The sequence below is a fragment of the Odocoileus virginianus genome, chromosome 5 (assembly GCF_023699985.2).
Source record: "Odocoileus virginianus isolate 20LAN1187 ecotype Illinois chromosome 5, Ovbor_1.2, whole genome shotgun sequence".
Lineage (NCBI taxonomy): Eukaryota > Metazoa > Chordata > Mammalia > Artiodactyla > Cervidae > Odocoileus > Odocoileus virginianus.
In genome coordinates this window covers 72,407,141-72,424,916 of record NC_069678.1, presented here as the reverse complement: position 1 = coordinate 72,424,916, position 17,776 = coordinate 72,407,141, and the positions used below count along the sequence as shown (strand labels likewise).

General features: G+C 43.6%; 2 protein-coding genes across 4 annotated transcripts in view; both read left to right on the top strand.

Moving 5' to 3' along the window:
• MROH7 (maestro heat like repeat family member 7) overlaps positions 1-410 on the top strand; it is a 47,244-nt gene extending 46,834 nt beyond the window's left edge. Inside the window, exon 24 of the mRNA XM_020871417.2 lies at positions 85-410. Within this exon, the coding sequence (XP_020727076.2) occupies positions 85-329 (245 nt within the window). The 3' untranslated portion in view covers positions 330-410. The remainder of the gene's footprint in view (positions 1-84) is intronic.
• Positions 411-4,935: 4,525 nt separating this feature from the next.
• The window catches only part of TTC4 (tetratricopeptide repeat domain 4), a 34,493-nt gene continuing 21,652 nt past the window's right edge, over positions 4,936-17,776 (top strand). Inside the window, exons 1-6 of one of the 3 annotated variants that reach the window (XM_020871408.2) lie at positions 4,936-5,108; positions 5,682-5,799; positions 6,523-6,684; positions 10,065-10,142; positions 11,541-11,665; positions 17,041-17,127. In XM_020871408.2, coding sequence (XP_020727067.2) covers positions 4,998-5,108; positions 5,682-5,799; positions 6,523-6,684; positions 10,065-10,142; positions 11,541-11,665; positions 17,041-17,127 — 681 coding nt within the window. In that variant the 5' untranslated portion in view covers positions 4,936-4,997. Of the gene's footprint in view, positions 5,109-5,155; positions 5,320-5,468; positions 5,532-5,681; positions 5,800-6,522; positions 6,685-10,064; positions 10,143-11,540; positions 11,666-17,040; positions 17,128-17,776 lie in introns of those variants that run through there. The other 2 variants (XM_020871409.2, XM_020871410.2) reach the window with 2 other exon arrangements.

Here is a 17,776-nt window from a genome sequence, read left to right as displayed (position 1 = left end):
AGACATGAAGTGAGAAGGATGAGGTGTGAGACTCAGGTGGGGACCTAGACTTAACAAGTGACTTCTCTCCTCCCTATAACTCAGCTCTGGAAAACTTGAGACACGACCCAGAAGCATCAGTGTGCATCTATGCTGCCCAGGCCCAGGACAACATCCTGGCCAGCTGCTGGCGGAACTCCTGGCCACTGCCACATGGGGACTCATGGGTGTGTGACCCGGCCGCCACGCACCGCTGGAGCCCTAGCTGTGAGAATCTGCCCACTTCCCACCAGCGGCGCTCCTGGATCATGCAGGTGCTGGGTTCCTGGAAGATGTCTTTGAAGCAGTGATGTTCCTGAGCCCCCAGCCCTCCTTGGAGGTGGCCATGGCCCCAGCCACGCTCACTATAAATGCCACATAGCTTGCCTCTCCCCATAGAGTTTTTCCTGTGAGATGAGCGTGTTCTTCATTATTGACTCAGTCAACATTCATAGATGCACGTAGGCTGTCTTATAAAGGGGGAAGCTGAGGCCCAGAGAGGTGGAATGGCGTGTTCAAGGTCAAACTGTGAGTTTGCTAGATGTCTCAGCTTCCCCTCCCTCACAGGGAGAGAATAAGAACAAAAGGAGATGATTTCGGTAGCCTTCGGAGAAGGAAAAGAAGAGATCCCCCCATCTCCACCCCATGATATGCACATCCCAGAATCCTGATCTCTGAGCCCCACCCTCGAGTCTTTGCCCAGCGGTTGGCCACCACTCATTTGGGCAACATTTACTGAGCACCTAACCTGGATCAGGCCTTCTCTGAGTGCCAGAGATAAAAATATGAATGAGACCCCGCCTGAGGCCCTGGGCAGTTGATAGTCTGATGCAGTAGTTCTCAACTAGGGGTGATTTGGACAGGTCTGAAGACATTCTTGGTTGTTTCCACTTGGGGAGGGGGCTGTTATCATCAGTGGGTAGAGGCCAGGGATGCTGCTAAACGTCCTACAGTGCACAGGACAGTCCCACAGCAAAGACATGTCCATCGTAAATTGTCAAAAGTGCTGAGGCTGATAAACTTTGGCCTCATGCAAGTATTAGAGACATCTAAAACACCAACAGCCCAGCAGATCAATGCTGTGCTGGGCAGTGTGGGGACTGTGAAGTCCAGAGGCTACCTGGGGGTGGGAGATCAGGGAAGGATTCCCAGAAAAGAGACGCCCCCTCCAGTGGGTTTGGAAAGATGCCTACACAGCAGGCGTGTATGGAGAAGAGCAGGGCAGGAGACCAAGAATCAACGGCAGATCCGAAGGTGCTCTGGAGCTTAGAATGGGAGGGGAGAGGAGGACAAGGGCTGGGTTATATGGCCGTGGAGCCTGTGTTAAGGAGAAGACTTCAGAGAGCCTGGGAAGGCATGGTGGGAAGGGGAGAGGCAAGCAGGGGGAGATGCAGGAGGGTGTCTGCTTTAGAGAGCTTCCCCCTTGTGCACACACAGGCGCTGCTGTGGGGAGGGCAGGAGCCGTTCTAGATAGGAATCTGTCACTCTTCAGTCACATTAAGTTTATGCATGCCCATAACTCAGCACTTCCACCATGGGCATACATCTTGGGGAATCTTCCCACAGGTCTGTAAGGGGAGATGTATGAGAAAGTCTTTCTTAGAGTTATTTGTGATGCCTGGGACAGAAGGCAGCCTGGGGATCTACCCTGAAGGGATGAATGGGCACCGCGGAGTCCCATGCAGCAGTTAGAAGCAGTGTAGCACCATGGATGGGACCTAAAACCTAGTGCTGAGGGAAAAAAAAAAAAAAAAAATGCATGTACAAAAGAAGTTACATTTGCAAAGGACACTTACAAACTGAAAAACGCACATTAAAACACATTAGAGTGATAGGCGGAGGAAAGGAGGAAGGCTCAGGGGCATAAAAAGGAATAAATGAAAAAAAGGAGAGGAAGAAAGCTTATGCAGGAGCAAAGGAGAGGTGCTGGGTGGGGGATGGACAAGAGCATGGACAAGGACACCTGGCTTGGGGGCTTCGGGGTCTGGCAGGGGCCTGGACTGCAATGCAGGATGGACAGTATGACCGGACCTGTGGGTGACTCGGGAAGAATTTTCAGAATCTGGTGGTTGACAGAAGGGAGAGCAAGACCTCAGGATGGTGCCCAGATTTCAGGGCAGATGACCAGGCCAATGACCCCAATGAGTGGTCCTCAGGACCAGGAGCAGGTTTGGGGAGGGATGAGCTCAGTCTGGACATGGTGAACTTGAGGGGCTTGTCTGTCACGATAGTGGAGATATCTCCTAGGTACTGGCTGCACACGGTGGAGCTCAGCAGAGGGATCTAAGAAGTAAACAGATTTGGGATATTCATCTGTGCACAGGTGTGAGCTGAGATTCCCTGGGTGTGTGTGCAGAGCAGGAAGAGACGTAAGTCTGTAAGATGACCACACAGTCATCTCCAACAAATGTGGGCCAAGGCCATCAAGATCCTGGGCCTGAGATAGAATAACATAACCTTGTCCATTGCCAAGAATGTTCATGAGCATTGCCCTGTTTGAATCTCACGGTAGCCATAGGGAGTCATGGGAAAGGCAGGCTGGCTTTATTACCCATGTTCTACAGATGAGGACAGGGCTCAAAGATGGGTGGGTCTTGTCTAATGTCACGTCAGGAAGCAATTAGAAGTGTGGATCCAAGAGGCCTCCCAACTCCCATGCCTGTGCCCTTTCCACCCAGAGACACTGCTACTTTCACTAGACAGAGCCCAGGTCTGGGTGGCCTTGACAAAGAAGAGCTGCCATGTTTTAGGGCTGGGCGGTTTCGAAGCACAGTGGCACATGGCAGGCTCAATTATTGGCAAAGGCCCCCAAACAGTCTCAAGTTGGAAGGGTCAAAGAGCACTTCCCTTCTCTGAACCTTCCCTATCATCACCTGCAAAATGAGTTCTTATGGGATTTCATAGGAATCACACTTTTAAAATGGGAACAAAAAGACTTTGGAGGCTCTGTATTCAAGAAGGGAGGGAATGAAGATGAGAATAATACAGGAATCATTAGGGACTAGGCTGGAGGAGGAAGCATGGAAAAGGAGATTTAAATTTGGAAGAAGGGAGCATACGGACCAGGTGTCCCCCTGGGCACAGGTGACATAAAAGGTAAATGACACAGTCCTGGGTCTGAAGGGCTCATGGCCCCTCCAAGTGTCATCCTGAGCCCTGCTGTCTGTCTCATTCTTGTGTCAAATAACAAGCAAGCCTGCTAGCTCTGCTTCTGGGCTTCAGATCTCTCTTCTTCCCTGGCTTCTCACCAGCATCCTCCTTGTCAATTTCTTAACCCAGCATCCCTTATCAATCCTTCACCTGGCAACTCAGGCCTTCCTAAGACAAATTTGCCCTTATGTCTGTCAGTATCTCACCGTCCTTTGCAGCATAAAAGGACAGCCAGGCCCTATGACCCCCACCTACTTTGCTGTCTTTCCTCTTAACTCAGCGTGCAGGCTGTTGCCCACACCCATGTCTCTGTACATGGACTTCCACTGCCTAAGATGCCCAATTTCCCTCCAGCCCCTATCCATCTGCAGAGACATTCCCCATCTCTGCTCTGAGATCTACATCACTTCCTCAATGAACCCCCCACAACCCCCCCCCCCCCCCCCCCCGCCAAGGAACAGCCATTCCTCTGTTCCCCCACTGAGCAGGCTTGTGACCAGACTGGATTTAGACTGGTCTGCTGCATGCCTGTCTTTCCTTCTAGACCAGGCTGTGAGTGCCTGAGACTGTGGCACCCAATACAGGGCCGAGCAGCCATTTGCTGGGTAACCCAGTGGCTGCAGGAAGGCAGAGCTGGCCCAGAAGCCTTGTTTCCATCTCAGCTGTGGGGGGCACGGGTTTGCGCATGTGTGCTAAGTCACTTTAGTCGCTGTGTCTGACTCTTTGTGACCCCATGGACTGTAGCCTGCTAGGCTCCTCTGACCATGAGATTCTCCAGGCAAAGATACTGGAGTGGGTTGCCCTTTCCTTCTCCAGGGGGTCTTCCTGACCCAGGGATCAAACCTGCATCTCTTATGTCTCCTGCATTGGCAGGTGGGTTCTTTACTACTAGCCCACCACAGAATCCCAATCAGAAATAGTCTGATCACATCATTCCTTTCCTCAAAGCTCTCCAAAGGGTCCCACTGCACTGTGAGGAAAACCCAAACCCTCAGAGTCACAGCTCATTATCTTTCGCACCTACCTGCTACTCACCGTCTTTTCTGCACCTCACACCTTTAGCCCCCTCTGTTCCCTCCTTGGGGAATTCTGTTCACCAGACACCCCCTGGCCACTTCCAAGCTTCTTCCTTTGCTTGAATGCGTGCCCACCCTGTTTAAAACTTTTCTCCCACAGTCCTTGCTACCACTTGACAAACTCCCGTGTCTTGTTTACTGTCTGTCTCTCCGCTCTGCTTACTGCCCCTGGTGGCTCAGATAGTACAGAATCTGCCTGCAATGCAGGAGACCCGGGTTCAATCCCTGGGTCGGGAAGATCCCCTAGAGAAGGAAATGGCTACCCACTCCAGTATTATTGCCTGGAGAATTCCATGGATAGAGGGGCGCGGCAGGCCTAGTCCATGGGGTCCGCAAGGCGTCGGAGATCACGGAGTGACTAACACTTTCACTTTCTCCGCTCTACCTTATCAACTCCTAGAGAGCAGGGGTTTTACTTGCTTTGCCCAGCACTGTATACCCAGCGACTACAACAGGACTGGCACGAGAAAGGAGCTTAGGAAACGTGCTGACTGGTTAAATAAACGAGTGAACTAAGTGACCGTGCGCTACTGTGGGGCACTGGGTTCACCCACGGCCCCGAGAGTATTCGAAAATACGCGGGAGAGTAGGGGCTTCCCGGGGGAGGGGTGGAGTCGGGTCGGCCACGCCTCCAGAACGCCGGAAGCAGCACGCCGGCGCCACCCGGAAGATTGAGAGGGGGCACTCGCGCCGCCGGAAGCTGCCGTAAGGTTCTCGGCGCCCGGGCGGTGGCTGGATCGCCAGGGAGCAGACATGGAGCAGCAGGAGCTGGGCGCCACTTTTGACGACGGCATGGACTCGTTCTTGGAAAAGTTCCAGAGTCAGCCTTACCGTGGCGGCTTCCACGAGAGCCAGTGGGAGGAGGTGGGCGGGCCCGGGGTCTCAGCACGTGCGTGCGTGGGCGTTGTCCCAACTCCTGGGGCCTCCCGGGCGCTGAGGCGCTTTACCGCCGAGGTTTGGCGATGCTGGCGGATAGGCGTTTTCTACTTGCGTGTTAAAAATCGGCCCCGAAGCTTTGAGGGTCTTCTTAAGCTGGCAGTATGTTTAGATGTTCAGGTTTTGGAGTCAGAAACCTGTGAGTTCACCGCTTATCTGAGACCGTCCCCTCATTTGTAGAATTCCTCTGACTGGAGCACCAATCTCGTAGGATGGTGGCGAAGCTCAAGTGAGAGGATAGGTGAAGTGCCAGGAACAAACGAGCGTTCAACTTGTTTGGTAGTTACTGCCGGTCTTGTAAGAATGTGAGAACTGAAGGGTCTTTAGGTATTCTGCACTCTTATTTTACAGGTGGGACACTGAGGCCGGGGAGGGAGAGATGTCATGAGGGTTTGCAAATTATGATGAGTGAGAAAAAACTTTGATGTGGAGACCTGGGATTGGGTCTACTCAGTGGAAAATTATATTCGTATAGTTCATTCTTCTCTTAACAACTTCCAGGAATTTGAAAAGATTCCTCTGTTTATGAAGAACTCGCCATCAGAAATTGATCCCCTGGAGAATCCTGACTTGGCCTGCCTGCAGTCAATTATTTTTGATGAAGAGCGATCTCCAGAAGGTATCTTCAGTGACACTCTAAGCTCCTCCATTAAATTGAGATAAAGTGTGAGTCAGAAAGGTTTCGATAAATAACAGAAGTAGTTAGCCCTAGCTAACTTGTCACTATTTATTCCACATATACTTCTTTGTATACTTACTAAATACTGGGCACCGGTACACAGGAAGGAATGAGATTGCCCTCAAAGGTCACACTCCAGTGGATAGCTCACTAAAGAATCAGGACAAACCTATGAAATAAATGCCAAGGTATTATAGGTGCTGTTGGAACACCAAAGGGGGGTAGGTGTAGGAGTGGGCTTTCAATGGGTGGGAAATTTGAACTGAATTGTAACAATTTTGTAGGCTTTTGCTAAAGTGAGGAGGGGAATTTGCCTTCAAGGGACTCAAACAACATATTAAAAAACAGTAGTGTAATTTCCCTCCATTTCTTCTGTAATTAAAGCCCTCTCTTCAAGAGATAAGTGTACATTTTTCCTTTATGCTTTTTTTTGTGTGTGTGAGCACTTAATAATCTGCCTTGTAGGATATTTAGAATTGATTGTAGTTAAGTACATGTGATTTTATTTCTCCATATTGATACCTGTTTTATAGCATTCATTTTTGAGTTTTCTTTCCGTATTGGTTCTTTTTGGTTTGTCATTACATTATTGTGTGATTTTGATTTTTAATGAGCCATTTAAAAAATAGGGGATAGTGATTTTTTTCTACTCTTTTTTTGCAGATCAGGCCAGGACTTACAAAGATGAGGGCAATGATTACTTTAAAGAAAAAGACTATAAGAAAGCTGTTATTTCATACACTGAAGGATTAAAGAAGAAATGTGCAGACCCTGATTTGAATGCTGTTCTTTATACCAATCGGGCAGCAGCACAATACTATCTGGGTAATTTATTCTGTTATTTAGTACTTTCTAAAAGATTAACTTATGATAAAAAACTATTACATGATGGCTAGTGGGGAGGGTTTGAGGTGTCAGAGGAAGAGGAGCTGTTTATCCCAGAAACCTTAAGATAGCTTACTTTAGCTGAACTTTGATTTTCCAGGTAGATTGGTGAAAAGGGATGTCAGATTGTATAATTCTTAACTATTTAAGTCAAATGCTGCTGCTGCTCCTAAGTCACTTCATTCGTGTCCAACTCTGTGCAACCCCATAGACGGCAGCCACCAGGCTCCCCCATCCCTGGGATTCTCCAGGCAAGAACACTGGAGTGGGTTGTCATTTCCTTCTCCAATGCGTGAAAGGGAAAAGTGAAAGTGAAGTCGCTCAGTTGTGTCTTGGAGACCCCATGGACTGCAGCCTACCAGCCTCCTGCGTCCATGGGTTTCTCCAGGCAAGAGTACTGGAGTAGGTTGCTAGTGCCTTCTCCGTTGAGCCAAATGAGTAACATCAAATACCTTAATACATGAGCTGGTATGATCTGGAATTTTTGAGCCCAGATGCTTCTCTCTCAAAAGTAAGTTTGTTTGTTTGTTTGTTTGTTTTCTGGCCTCCTCTCAAGGATGCCAGAAGGATTAAGATGATAAAGTTCTTTGTGTGAGAGAAACTATATTAATCCACAGGAGAATTTCTCAGTGGTCTGTGGGCCCTTTGAAGTAAAACGTTCCTTGGACAAGTAAAACAGGACAGTGCTGCCTCCTCATTGGAGATTTGCAGTGCACAGTTAGTATGTTAATACTGAGGAAACCTGCAGCAGAGAACCTTGTCCTGTGATTCTCAGGTTTTGTGAGCCTCCTTTTCAAGTAACACTTATTAACATGCAGGACTGTTTTGCAGACATGACTTTGGGAAACACTGATTAATTATTTGGGTGACATCATTGTTTTTATCTAATCTTAGGCATATTAAACCCTTGTTTCTTATCACAGTTTTAGAGAGGACCTGGGAATGACTTCAACCTTTTCTGAGGGACTGGTAGACAATAAGCCTTTAAGTCTAGCTGGGATAGATCTATTGGGACATATCACCTTTGGAGCAGAGTTTCTTTCCAGTGATAATCTACAATTTTTTTCTTTTTTAGCCTGTTTCATTATAAAATTCTAAAAAGCAAGAGTGGTATAGAACTTTGGAGATTATTTGAGCCAACCAGCCCTCTAATTTTACAAAGGCCTAGAAAAGAACCCCTTTGATTAGTGCCAGTCTCTGTCTTCTGGAGGAATACATTTTCTTCATTCAGCACACTGAGTTCTTATTCTGTGCTGGGCACTGGCATCATAGAAATGAGTAAGACCTGAGTTTTCCTTAAAGGAATTTCATTCATTTACCTATTCAAACAGTAAGTATAAAGCATTTGCTGTGTGCTAGGCACTGCACTGTGAATAAGAGATACATAGTTCCTTTTGAGGAACTAAAGAATGTTATGTATAGGCCTAGTAAGGCCAAAAGCACCTTACAAGGAAAAAAAAAAAAAAAAACAAGAAACAGGTATTTGCAATACCAGAGGAGCAAATGCTTAATAATCAAGAGACATTCCTTAAATGATGTCACTGGTATGGCTTACAAAGCACTTTCACATTTTTTTTATCCCTCTTGAGTTCATAGCAACTATGTAAGGTAAATAAGGTTAACAGCTTTATCCCTAGTTAACAGAGTAAGAGACTGTAGTAAAATGTAATAAATGTGTAAAATAAATTGCCTTAAGAGTGCAGTGCTAGGATTAGGATTCAGAGTCAAGTGTGACTCAGAAGACACTAAACAAAAGACCCGTTTATCCACTCTTAGAGAGATACCTGCTGCTGTTGATTCCTTAGTACTGGGTACTTTGTAGGCTTTTCAGTATACTTGGTAGCTTTGAGTTTTCTCTCTACTGGCTTAGACTTCAGTTGTCTCAAGCCTAATTAGTCATTTAGCCTGTGTCTCTCTGTTCTCCTGCTTTAAAATGTGTTCCGTTTTGTTGTTCTTGTCTCTGGATTAATGGCTTTTTTTTTTGTCAAGTGATAGGGGTTGAAATGCATATGTTCAGTCTACTACCTTTAAGCAGAAGTTTTTGGATTTCTCTTTATATATTTTTTCCACAGATCATGCTGCTGTTCCAATTCTGTATTCAGTTTTTACTTAATTTTATAATGTAAACAATTTCACCTGTCATTAAATTATTTGTGAATACTGAAGTTGCATCATGTGGACATACCAGTGTTTACACTATTTGTTTTACTATACTGCTGTTGTTGAGTATATAGCTGCTTTTAGGATTTTTTTAAGTAATACAAAAATGAACAAAGTTAGTGATAAAATTTTTCCGATAATTCTGATTATTTAGGCTAAAGCAGGATTTGGCAGGCTATGACTCAGGCCACATCTGGGTCCCTGATCTCCTGTGAGCTAAAAGTGTTTTTTTAAAGGATTATGAAACAAAGAATGTATAACAGACCATATGTAGCCTGTAAAGTCTGAAATATTTACTGTATGGCCCTTTAGAGAAAAATTTTGCCCAGGAGCTAGAGCTTTAGAAGTGAAATTAATAAGTATATACCAAATTGTCAGTAATACTTACAGTATAAACTAGGTTGGATAACCAGTGTTCATGATTGCACACAAGTATATATGTGTGTACATGTGCCTGTGTATTTAGATTTGGTTTGTTTATTTTATAAAGATAGGCTTCTATACACATTGACCCACCACTTAAAACAATGTAGGAAAGACATCCTATTGTGCCTTTTACATACAGATCTATCTTACTCCTTTAATAGCTGTATTCAATAGTATGGATTTACTATATTTCATCATTACTAAATTGAGGATATTTAGTTTAGCTTTTCACAATTAAAAATAATACAGCAGCTCACATGCTTTTACATTTGTCATTGTACATTTTTTGCAAGCATTTCTTTGTTTTTTTGCAAGCAATTTTGAGGGTCAGTTTTTTGAAGAGTATTGTTGGGTCAAAGTGAATATACAATATGCACGCCAATTTGCTCTCTTGGTTTACTCTCAGAGTGCCCTTTCACCATATCTTCACCAATATTGGGTATTACCTGTTTTTAATTTTCAGTTTCATGTTAATCTTAATTTCTCTAATCAGTGATTTTGAGCATTTTTCCATGTGCTTACTAGCCATTTATAGTTGTTGGTGGGTTGCTTGCTATTATAAACATTTCTGAGGTGATTGATGAGCATAACTATTTTTTTTCTTCTATAAATAGTTGCTCTGATTTACATTTCTCTAAGATTGTCCAAGAGTGTTTTTGTTTCTACATACAAAATTTTGGAAATAATTTGATCTCAAAACTTGCTTTCTTGTTTACTGAATGGTGTTTTGTCAGGCAATTTTCGTTCTTCTCTCAATGATGTGATGGCTGCCAGAAAGCTAAAACCCTGCCACCTCAAAGCAATAATAAGAGGTAAGTTCTGTAGAGCTACAGTGTGACTGTCACCATGGAAAAGTTGGTATGTGCAGCACCAGAAGTATTTTAAGCTTTGATATTAAGGTGATAAGATACTAATGAAGTTACCTTATTTTTGCAATCTTGGTATTAAGTCGTTATCAGCAGCACCATGGCCATTTTTAAAAGAATTCTTCAGAGAATAATTCAGCCCTCTGTGTTTTAAGAATTGGTAGAGAAAGTGAAACTCCTCATTTTAAATTAATAAAGAATAAAATTAATTAAAGCAGTTCTAAAAGCCACATTCTAATTTTTTTTCCAAATTAGCTGATTGAAAGACAAGATCTTCAAATGCCATGATATTGTTAATTAAAAGATAAGTTATGGGACTTTTGCTAATAATTCTAATGTTGAGATGTTCCCAGATTATTTTCTGTCCTAGTCTGACCTTTGTATGTAATAATTTGCTTTTATTACTTGCATACTTCACCTTTTCTTTGAGAAGCTTAGTGGTGCTTTGTAAACTTTAATTTATTCATTATATATTAATCTCTATATCCCCATGGACCAACTTAAAATGCTTTATTAAAATTATGCTTATGTAATCATGGTTAGGGAGTTTATGTAGATCCAGGCCCTTCAGCTATAGGGAGAGAAGATGGGCAAATAAATTATGTATAGTCATGTGGAATTTGCTACAGGCTGGAAGTCTGTAGTGTGCTTGAATTGTCATTTTTACCTTACTATCTGGCCTTGGCAAGACACCCACTCTATCTCTGGAAGATGTGGTTGAATTCTGTTGACATTTAAATTTTTTTAGTTCAGATGTTTTAAAATTCTGTAGAAAACCCAAAGAGGCTAGCTGGAGGAAAAACATGATTGATTAAAGGAGAGGCATCTTAAACTAGTAGCCATCAAGAACAGTTTTAGGAGACCTAACACGTTTGTTTTTGCCATTGCTTTTGTGAGTGACTGAGGCAAATTCTGCTTTCTCTCTCTATTTAAAGTCGTCTGAGATGGACTTTATTTTTCTCATTTATAGATGAGCAGCCTAAAGCTCAGGAATACTCAATCCACTATCTAATGTTTACTTGGTTAATGACAGCTAGATTTCCAGCCCAGATCTCTCTGGTTCCAAAGACCGTGTTCTTTGCCACTAAGCTGTAGCCTTCCCTACTTTAAAAGTCCTGGATACCAGAAAGAGAGTTTTGAGCTGAATGGGACCTAGAAACCTTTCTGATCTAAAATACAAGAAACAGTGTTCCTTGTCTGGGAATGCACTAAAAGGGACTTAATGATCCATTTTCCAGAACTTCAGGGTACTGGCTGGTAGCTGGTTGAAGTTGGGGGTCAGGTGCAAGGATGGTTCTTTCCATGCATCTTGTCCCCAGATACTAAGGGTGCTGGGTTCTACAGGTGCCTCTTGCCATCTGGAACTGAAAAACTATGTTGATGCTGTGAAATGGTGCGATGAGGGGCTGCAGATAGATGCCACAGAGAAGAAGCTTCTGGACCTGAGGGCTAAAGCAGACAAGTTGAAGGTTGGTGGCAAAATTAATTAGCATCTCCCAGAGTGGATCTTGGGTCATTGTATACTTTTTTTCCTTTAAAACAAAACCCAGGGAATTCCCTGGTCGTCCAGTGGTTAGGACTTTGTGCTTTCACTGCTGAGGTTCCAGATTCAATCCCTAGTGGGGGAACTAAGATTCCACAAATCATATGGTGTGGCTAAAGAAAGAAGAAAACAACAAGAGACACAACCCTGAATCAGTCTCTACCCATGAGGCTCTAGAGGATACAGAGAAGTAAATAAGTAATTATAACATGATAGAGGTAAGGGAGAATATATAGTACTTGATAAATTTGTGACTATTATGATTTGAATAAATAGACTAGTGGCATAGTCTAGCCTGCACACTGAGTATAGCTGTTGAAAGAGGAGGGGAAAGACAGTTAAACACTTAAGATGTTAGGCTCCTGTTTGTTTGTTGTGTTTAGTTGCTGAGTCCTGTCCAATTCTTTTATGACCTCATGGACTGTAGCCTGCCAGGCTCCTCTGTCCATGGGATCTCCCAGGCAAAAATATTGGACTGGCTTACCATTTTTTTTCCAGGGGATCTTCCCAACTGAGGGATCAAACCATTGTCTCCTGCATTGGCAAGCGGGTTCTTGACCATTGAGCCATCACGGAAGCCCTAGGCTTCTGTAATGCTGTGTAACTCCCAACATTAAGACATCTTTAATTTGCTGATGAAATGTGACATTTCTGGTACATAACAGCAAAAGTGATGATAAAAACAATAGTAATAACAGACCATCACTACCAAAAAAACACTCAACATTAGCACTTACTGTATGTATGTTCCAAGTCCTATTTAAAAATTTTACTTGAATGAATCTGTCTAAATCACACATAGTCCTATAAGGTAGGCAGTATTCTGATTGACTTTCCACTCGTGAGGAAGCTAAAGCAGAGAGATCAGAAAGTCACATAGCTGGTGAGGCTGGGCTTCAAAGTGAGGCAGTCTGGCTCCAGAGTCTATAGTCTTAGTCCTCTGCAGTACTGTCTCACATGTTTGTTACATAACGAGACTACAGTTCTAGTGATTCTTGGTCTAGGTCTCTCTTCACTGCTTACACTATGGAATGGGAATTTTCAGTACTGTGGGAGCCTAGAGCTGGCCCTGAACAGGGATAAGTTTTAGTCAGAAGTCATTCTGGTCATGTCTACATAAGTAGGGGTATGGACCCACATGATTCGGAAACAGAATTTTGAGCCCAGGCAACTAGGTATGGCCAGAATTTCCAAAAGTGGCTTATACGGAGAGAGTATCTAGAAGGCTACTGTGGAAGGCCATTGCCAAGCCTATCTGCAGAAGAACCCTTCAGTTCATTTCAGTTGCTCAGTCGTGTCAGACTCTTTGGAACCCCATGAACCATAGCACGCCAGGCCTCTGTGTCCATCACCAACTCCCAGAGTCCACCCAAACCCATGTCCATTGTGTCGGTGATGCCATCCAACCATCTCATTCTCTGTCGTCCCCTTCTCCTCCTGCCCCCAACCGTTCCCAGCATCAGGGTCTTTTCAAATGAGTCAGCTCTCCGCATCGGGTGGCCAAAGTATTGGAGTTTCAGCCTCAACATCAGTCCCTCCAATGAACACCCAGGACTGATCTCCTTTAGGATGAAACCACTTGATCTCCTTGCAGTCCAAGGGACTCTCAAGAGTCTTCTCTAACACCACAGTTCAAAAGCATCAATTCTTCAGTGCTCAGCTTTCTTTATAGTCCCAACTCTCACATCCACACATGACCACTGGAAAAACCGTAGCCTTGACTAGACGGACCTTTGTTGGCAAAGTAATGTCTCTGCTTTTTAATATGCTGTCTAGGTTGGTCATAACTTTCCTTCCAAGGAGTAAGCATCTTTTAATTTCATGGCTGCAATCACCATCCCCAGTGATTTTGGAGCCCAGAAAAATAAAGTCAGCCACTGTTTCCACTGTTTCCCCATTTATTTGCCATGCAGTGATGGGACCGGATGCCATGATCTTAGTTTTCTGAATGTTGAGCTTTCAGCCAACTTTTTCACTCTCCTCTTTCACTTTCTTCAAGAGGCTCTTTAGCTCTTCTTCACTTTTCTGCCATAAGGGTGGTGTAATCTGCATATCTGAGGTTACTGATACTTCTCCCGGCCATCTTGATTCCAGCTTGTGCTTCCTCCAGCCCAGCGTTTCTCGTGATGTACTCTGCATATAAGTTAAATAAGCAGGGTGACAATATCCAGCCTTGACGTACTCCTTTTCCTATTTGGAACCAGTCTGTTGTTCCATGTCCAGTTCTAACTGTTGCTTCCTGACCTGCATACAGGTTTCTCAAGAGGCAGGTCAGGTGGTCTGGTATTCCCATCTCTTTCAGAATTTTCCAGTTTATTGTGATCCACACAGTCAAAGGCTTTGGCATAGTCAATAAAGCAGAAATAGATGTTTTTCTGGAACTCTCTTGCTTTTTCGATGATCCAGCAGTTGTTGGCAATTTGATCTCTGGTTCCTCTGCCTTTTCTAAATCCAATTTGAACACGTGCAAGTTCACGGTTCACGTATTGCTGAATATTTGTCCCATTATGACATAGTAATTCTCTTTAACTTACTCAGGATTAACAACATTCCTATAATGAGCCACAGTCTAGCCATTAACTATGAAATCACATGTTAAAAACAACCTTGAACATTTGCCAGTTCACGGTTCACATACTGCTGAAGCCTGGCTTGGAGAATTTTGAGCATTACTTTACTAGCGTGTGAGATGAATGCAATTGTGTGGTAGTTTGAGCATTCTTTGACGTTACCTTTCTTTGGGATTGGAATGAAAATCTTTTCCAGTCCTGTGGCCATTGCTGAGTTTTCCAAATTTGCTGACACATTGAATGCAGCACTTTCACAGCATTATCTTTTAGGATTTGAAATAGCTCAACTGGAATTCCATCACCTCCACTAGCTTTGTTCATAGTGATGCTTCCTAAGGCCCACCTGACTTAACATTCCAGGATGTCTGGGTCTAGGTGAGTGTGAGTGATTGCACCTTCGTGATTATCTGGGTCGTGAAGATCTTTTTTGTACAGTTCTTCTGTGTATTCTTGCCACCTCTTCTTAATATCTTCTGCTTCTGTTAGGTCCATACCATTTCTGTCCTTTATTGAGCCCATCTTTGCGTGAAATGCTCCCTTGGTATCTCTTAATTTTCTTGACGAGATCTCCTGTCTTTCCCATTCTGTTGTTTTTCTGTATGGACCTAAATAAAAGCATCTATGTCCTGCAGCTCAAGTGTAATTAAAGGGAGATTTCAGGGCCCAAAAACATAACTCTGAAATGAACCAAAGCCTTGTAGCAATCTGGGTAGTGGTTATTCAAAAATAATGGCTGAACTTCCTTAAGAACAGCAAGCTTTGTGGCATTTTACCTTGCCCTATCCCATCGCCTCTCTCCCAAGGTCCATAGTAGCCTTGAAAGCCGACAGCCCACAATTCTGTGAAAATGAGCATCCTGGTAGCCACCAGAGGAGGCAGAACAGCATTAAGCCCCATTCCCAGAGGATTGTCATTATTTGACCATCTAGAAGACCCCACTCACAAGTTGTTTTTATTTGAGGCATCTTGAAACTATTATGAAAAGCTTTTTCACAGAGGGTTGGGATTGGAGGCATTTGTTAAATATGATTTGAGGTAATTATGTAAGATTTCATCTGCCTGAGGCAGTGGAAAACAGTTGAGGCAAGTAATAGGCTTGCCAGAAAACTTAAAAGGACAAGCTGGGGAATGAGATTCTTTAGGGTCTTTGAAAAGCTCCAGCGTATTCCTGGGAATCTAGAAGGTCCTGTATGTAAGTTCTGAGCTATCGCCTCTGCTTCCCAAGTGGCTCAGTGGTAAAGCATCCACCTGCCAATGCAGGAGACGCAGGGGACCTAGGTTTGATCCCTGTGTCAGGAAGATTCCCCTGGAGAAGGAAATGGCAACCCACTCTAGTATTCTTGCCTAGAGAATCCCACGGACAGAGGAGCCTCGTGGGCTCCAGTCCATAAGGTTGCAAAGAGTTGGACCCAGCTGAAGTGACTTAGCATGCAAAGGCAAAGAAACTCATACAGTCTATTAGCAAAAGCAATATTCCAAGAAAACTTTGTTCTCAATAGAGGAACTAAATTCTGTCCCATACTACTATTAGTAATTTTAATTCAGTAAATTAAATTTACCTAATTTAATTCCAGCCTGACTGTGTACAAAACTTCTTTTTCAAGGTTCCCTTTTCCAAATCTCATATTAGTTCCTTATTTTTCATCTTGAAACAGTCAGCTCTAGGACAAAGCCACATGCTCTAGTTGTGTGGGCTTCAGTAGTTGTGGCATGTGGGACCAGGCATTGAACCCATGTCCCCTGAATTGCCAGGTGGGTTCCCATCCTCTGTACCACCAGGGAAGTCTTTAATATTGAATATTTCCGAGATGTGAATCTGAAATTCATTCTGGCCAGTTTCCATTATATTTAGAAAAAGTTAATTTGTGTTTACTTTTAAGTCTGTTAAATAGAGCTTTCTTATACATTTAATTTTGATAATATTTTCCATAGAGACATCTTATGTGCATAATGTACACATAGATGTACAGACAGATGAGACTGGAGATCTTTTAGCTTTAACATGTGCGTAGTTTGCAAAGCCTAAAATACTTACTGTCTGGCCCTTTACAGAAAAAGTTGACCCCTATTAATCACAGTCCTGAGGGTTGGAGTAGGATCATCTGGTTTTGGGCAGACTATTAGGAAAAGGAAATCTGAGTTATAGTTCTGACAGGTGAAGTAGACTGGTGATATTTTTCTCTCATGAACTGTAATTGTGCAAAAGGCAGAGTCTTTGATAAGTTTTTGGACCAGGGCAGAGTCTCTGATATGTTCTTGGCCTGGGTTTTTCCCAGTGTGTTTTCCTGTACTCCATCCATAACAGAGAAGTTTTAATGCCCCATTGGCCCTTATGTCAGGTCCTCTTTCAAAAATGCCCTTTCTCTTTCGTCTGGTTTCTGTCTAAACCACCTCCATGGGGCAGAATCAGTCATCACTCCCTCCTCTGTGTTTCAAAGCACTCAGTTCATACTACCAGGCTAACACTGGACTCTTTCATATGTCTGTTCCCCTCAGTAGACTATGAGTTCCTTGGATAGGTTTTAACATTACTGCTGCCACTGGTCCTAGTACCCAGACATGTGCTTCTTAAATGTTTATCGAACTGAATCCAGCCACTGGTGTTCCTTGATATACAGGAGCCAGAGTTGAGTAGAGACAAGAGATAGCTATTTAGGGCCAGGCTGGAGTAACAGGAGAGGAGAGGAGGCAAGTTTCCTAGAGCTGATGCATCTGAATTTTTCATTTTCAGCGAACTGAACAGAGGGATATGAGGAAAGCAAAGTTGAAAGAAAAGAAGAAGCAGGATCAGAATGAGGCTTTACTCCAGGCCATCAAGGTGAGTTCTCAAACTTTCTGCCCTGTGGTCTTGCAGAATTCACTCATCATGAAGTTGATCGGGAACTTTTCTGGGGATGCTTTACCTGAATGAGTTGTTCATTTTCTTTCTTTTTTTGGTGAAGCAGTGTGACAAGTCAGACCCCCTGAGTTCAGTCAGCTGTCTCACTTGTATGCATGTGTTGGTTTCAGGTAACATATACTGAATAGTTGCTATGGGTTAATCATTATCTAATCTTCATAGTAGCCTTCTGAGGTGGGTCTTCTTGATCCTTCTTATTCCACATAGTCTCAGAGAAACCTCACACAGCTAGTGTATGTCAGAGCCAGGTCCTTGCTCTTAGCCCCTGTGTTACACTTCGTCCTGAGAAAGTGATTTTAGGATGTAGCTCTCCTAACTATCACAATAACACAAAATTCTATCTCCCCTTCCCTCTCTTTCCTACATTTTAAATAAATGTAGGCAAAGTCTGATCCAGATCTTGCTTTCACAAGTCACCTATTGAGCCTTGGCTTCACAGGGGAGGTAATACTGGCTATGAGTTTGGTTCTTGATTTCATTCTTTGTTGAGTTAAATTATGTACCTCTTTAAAATTATTTGTTGGCTTTGAGAACTTCACAGTACTAAGATGCACTCCACTAGTCCTGC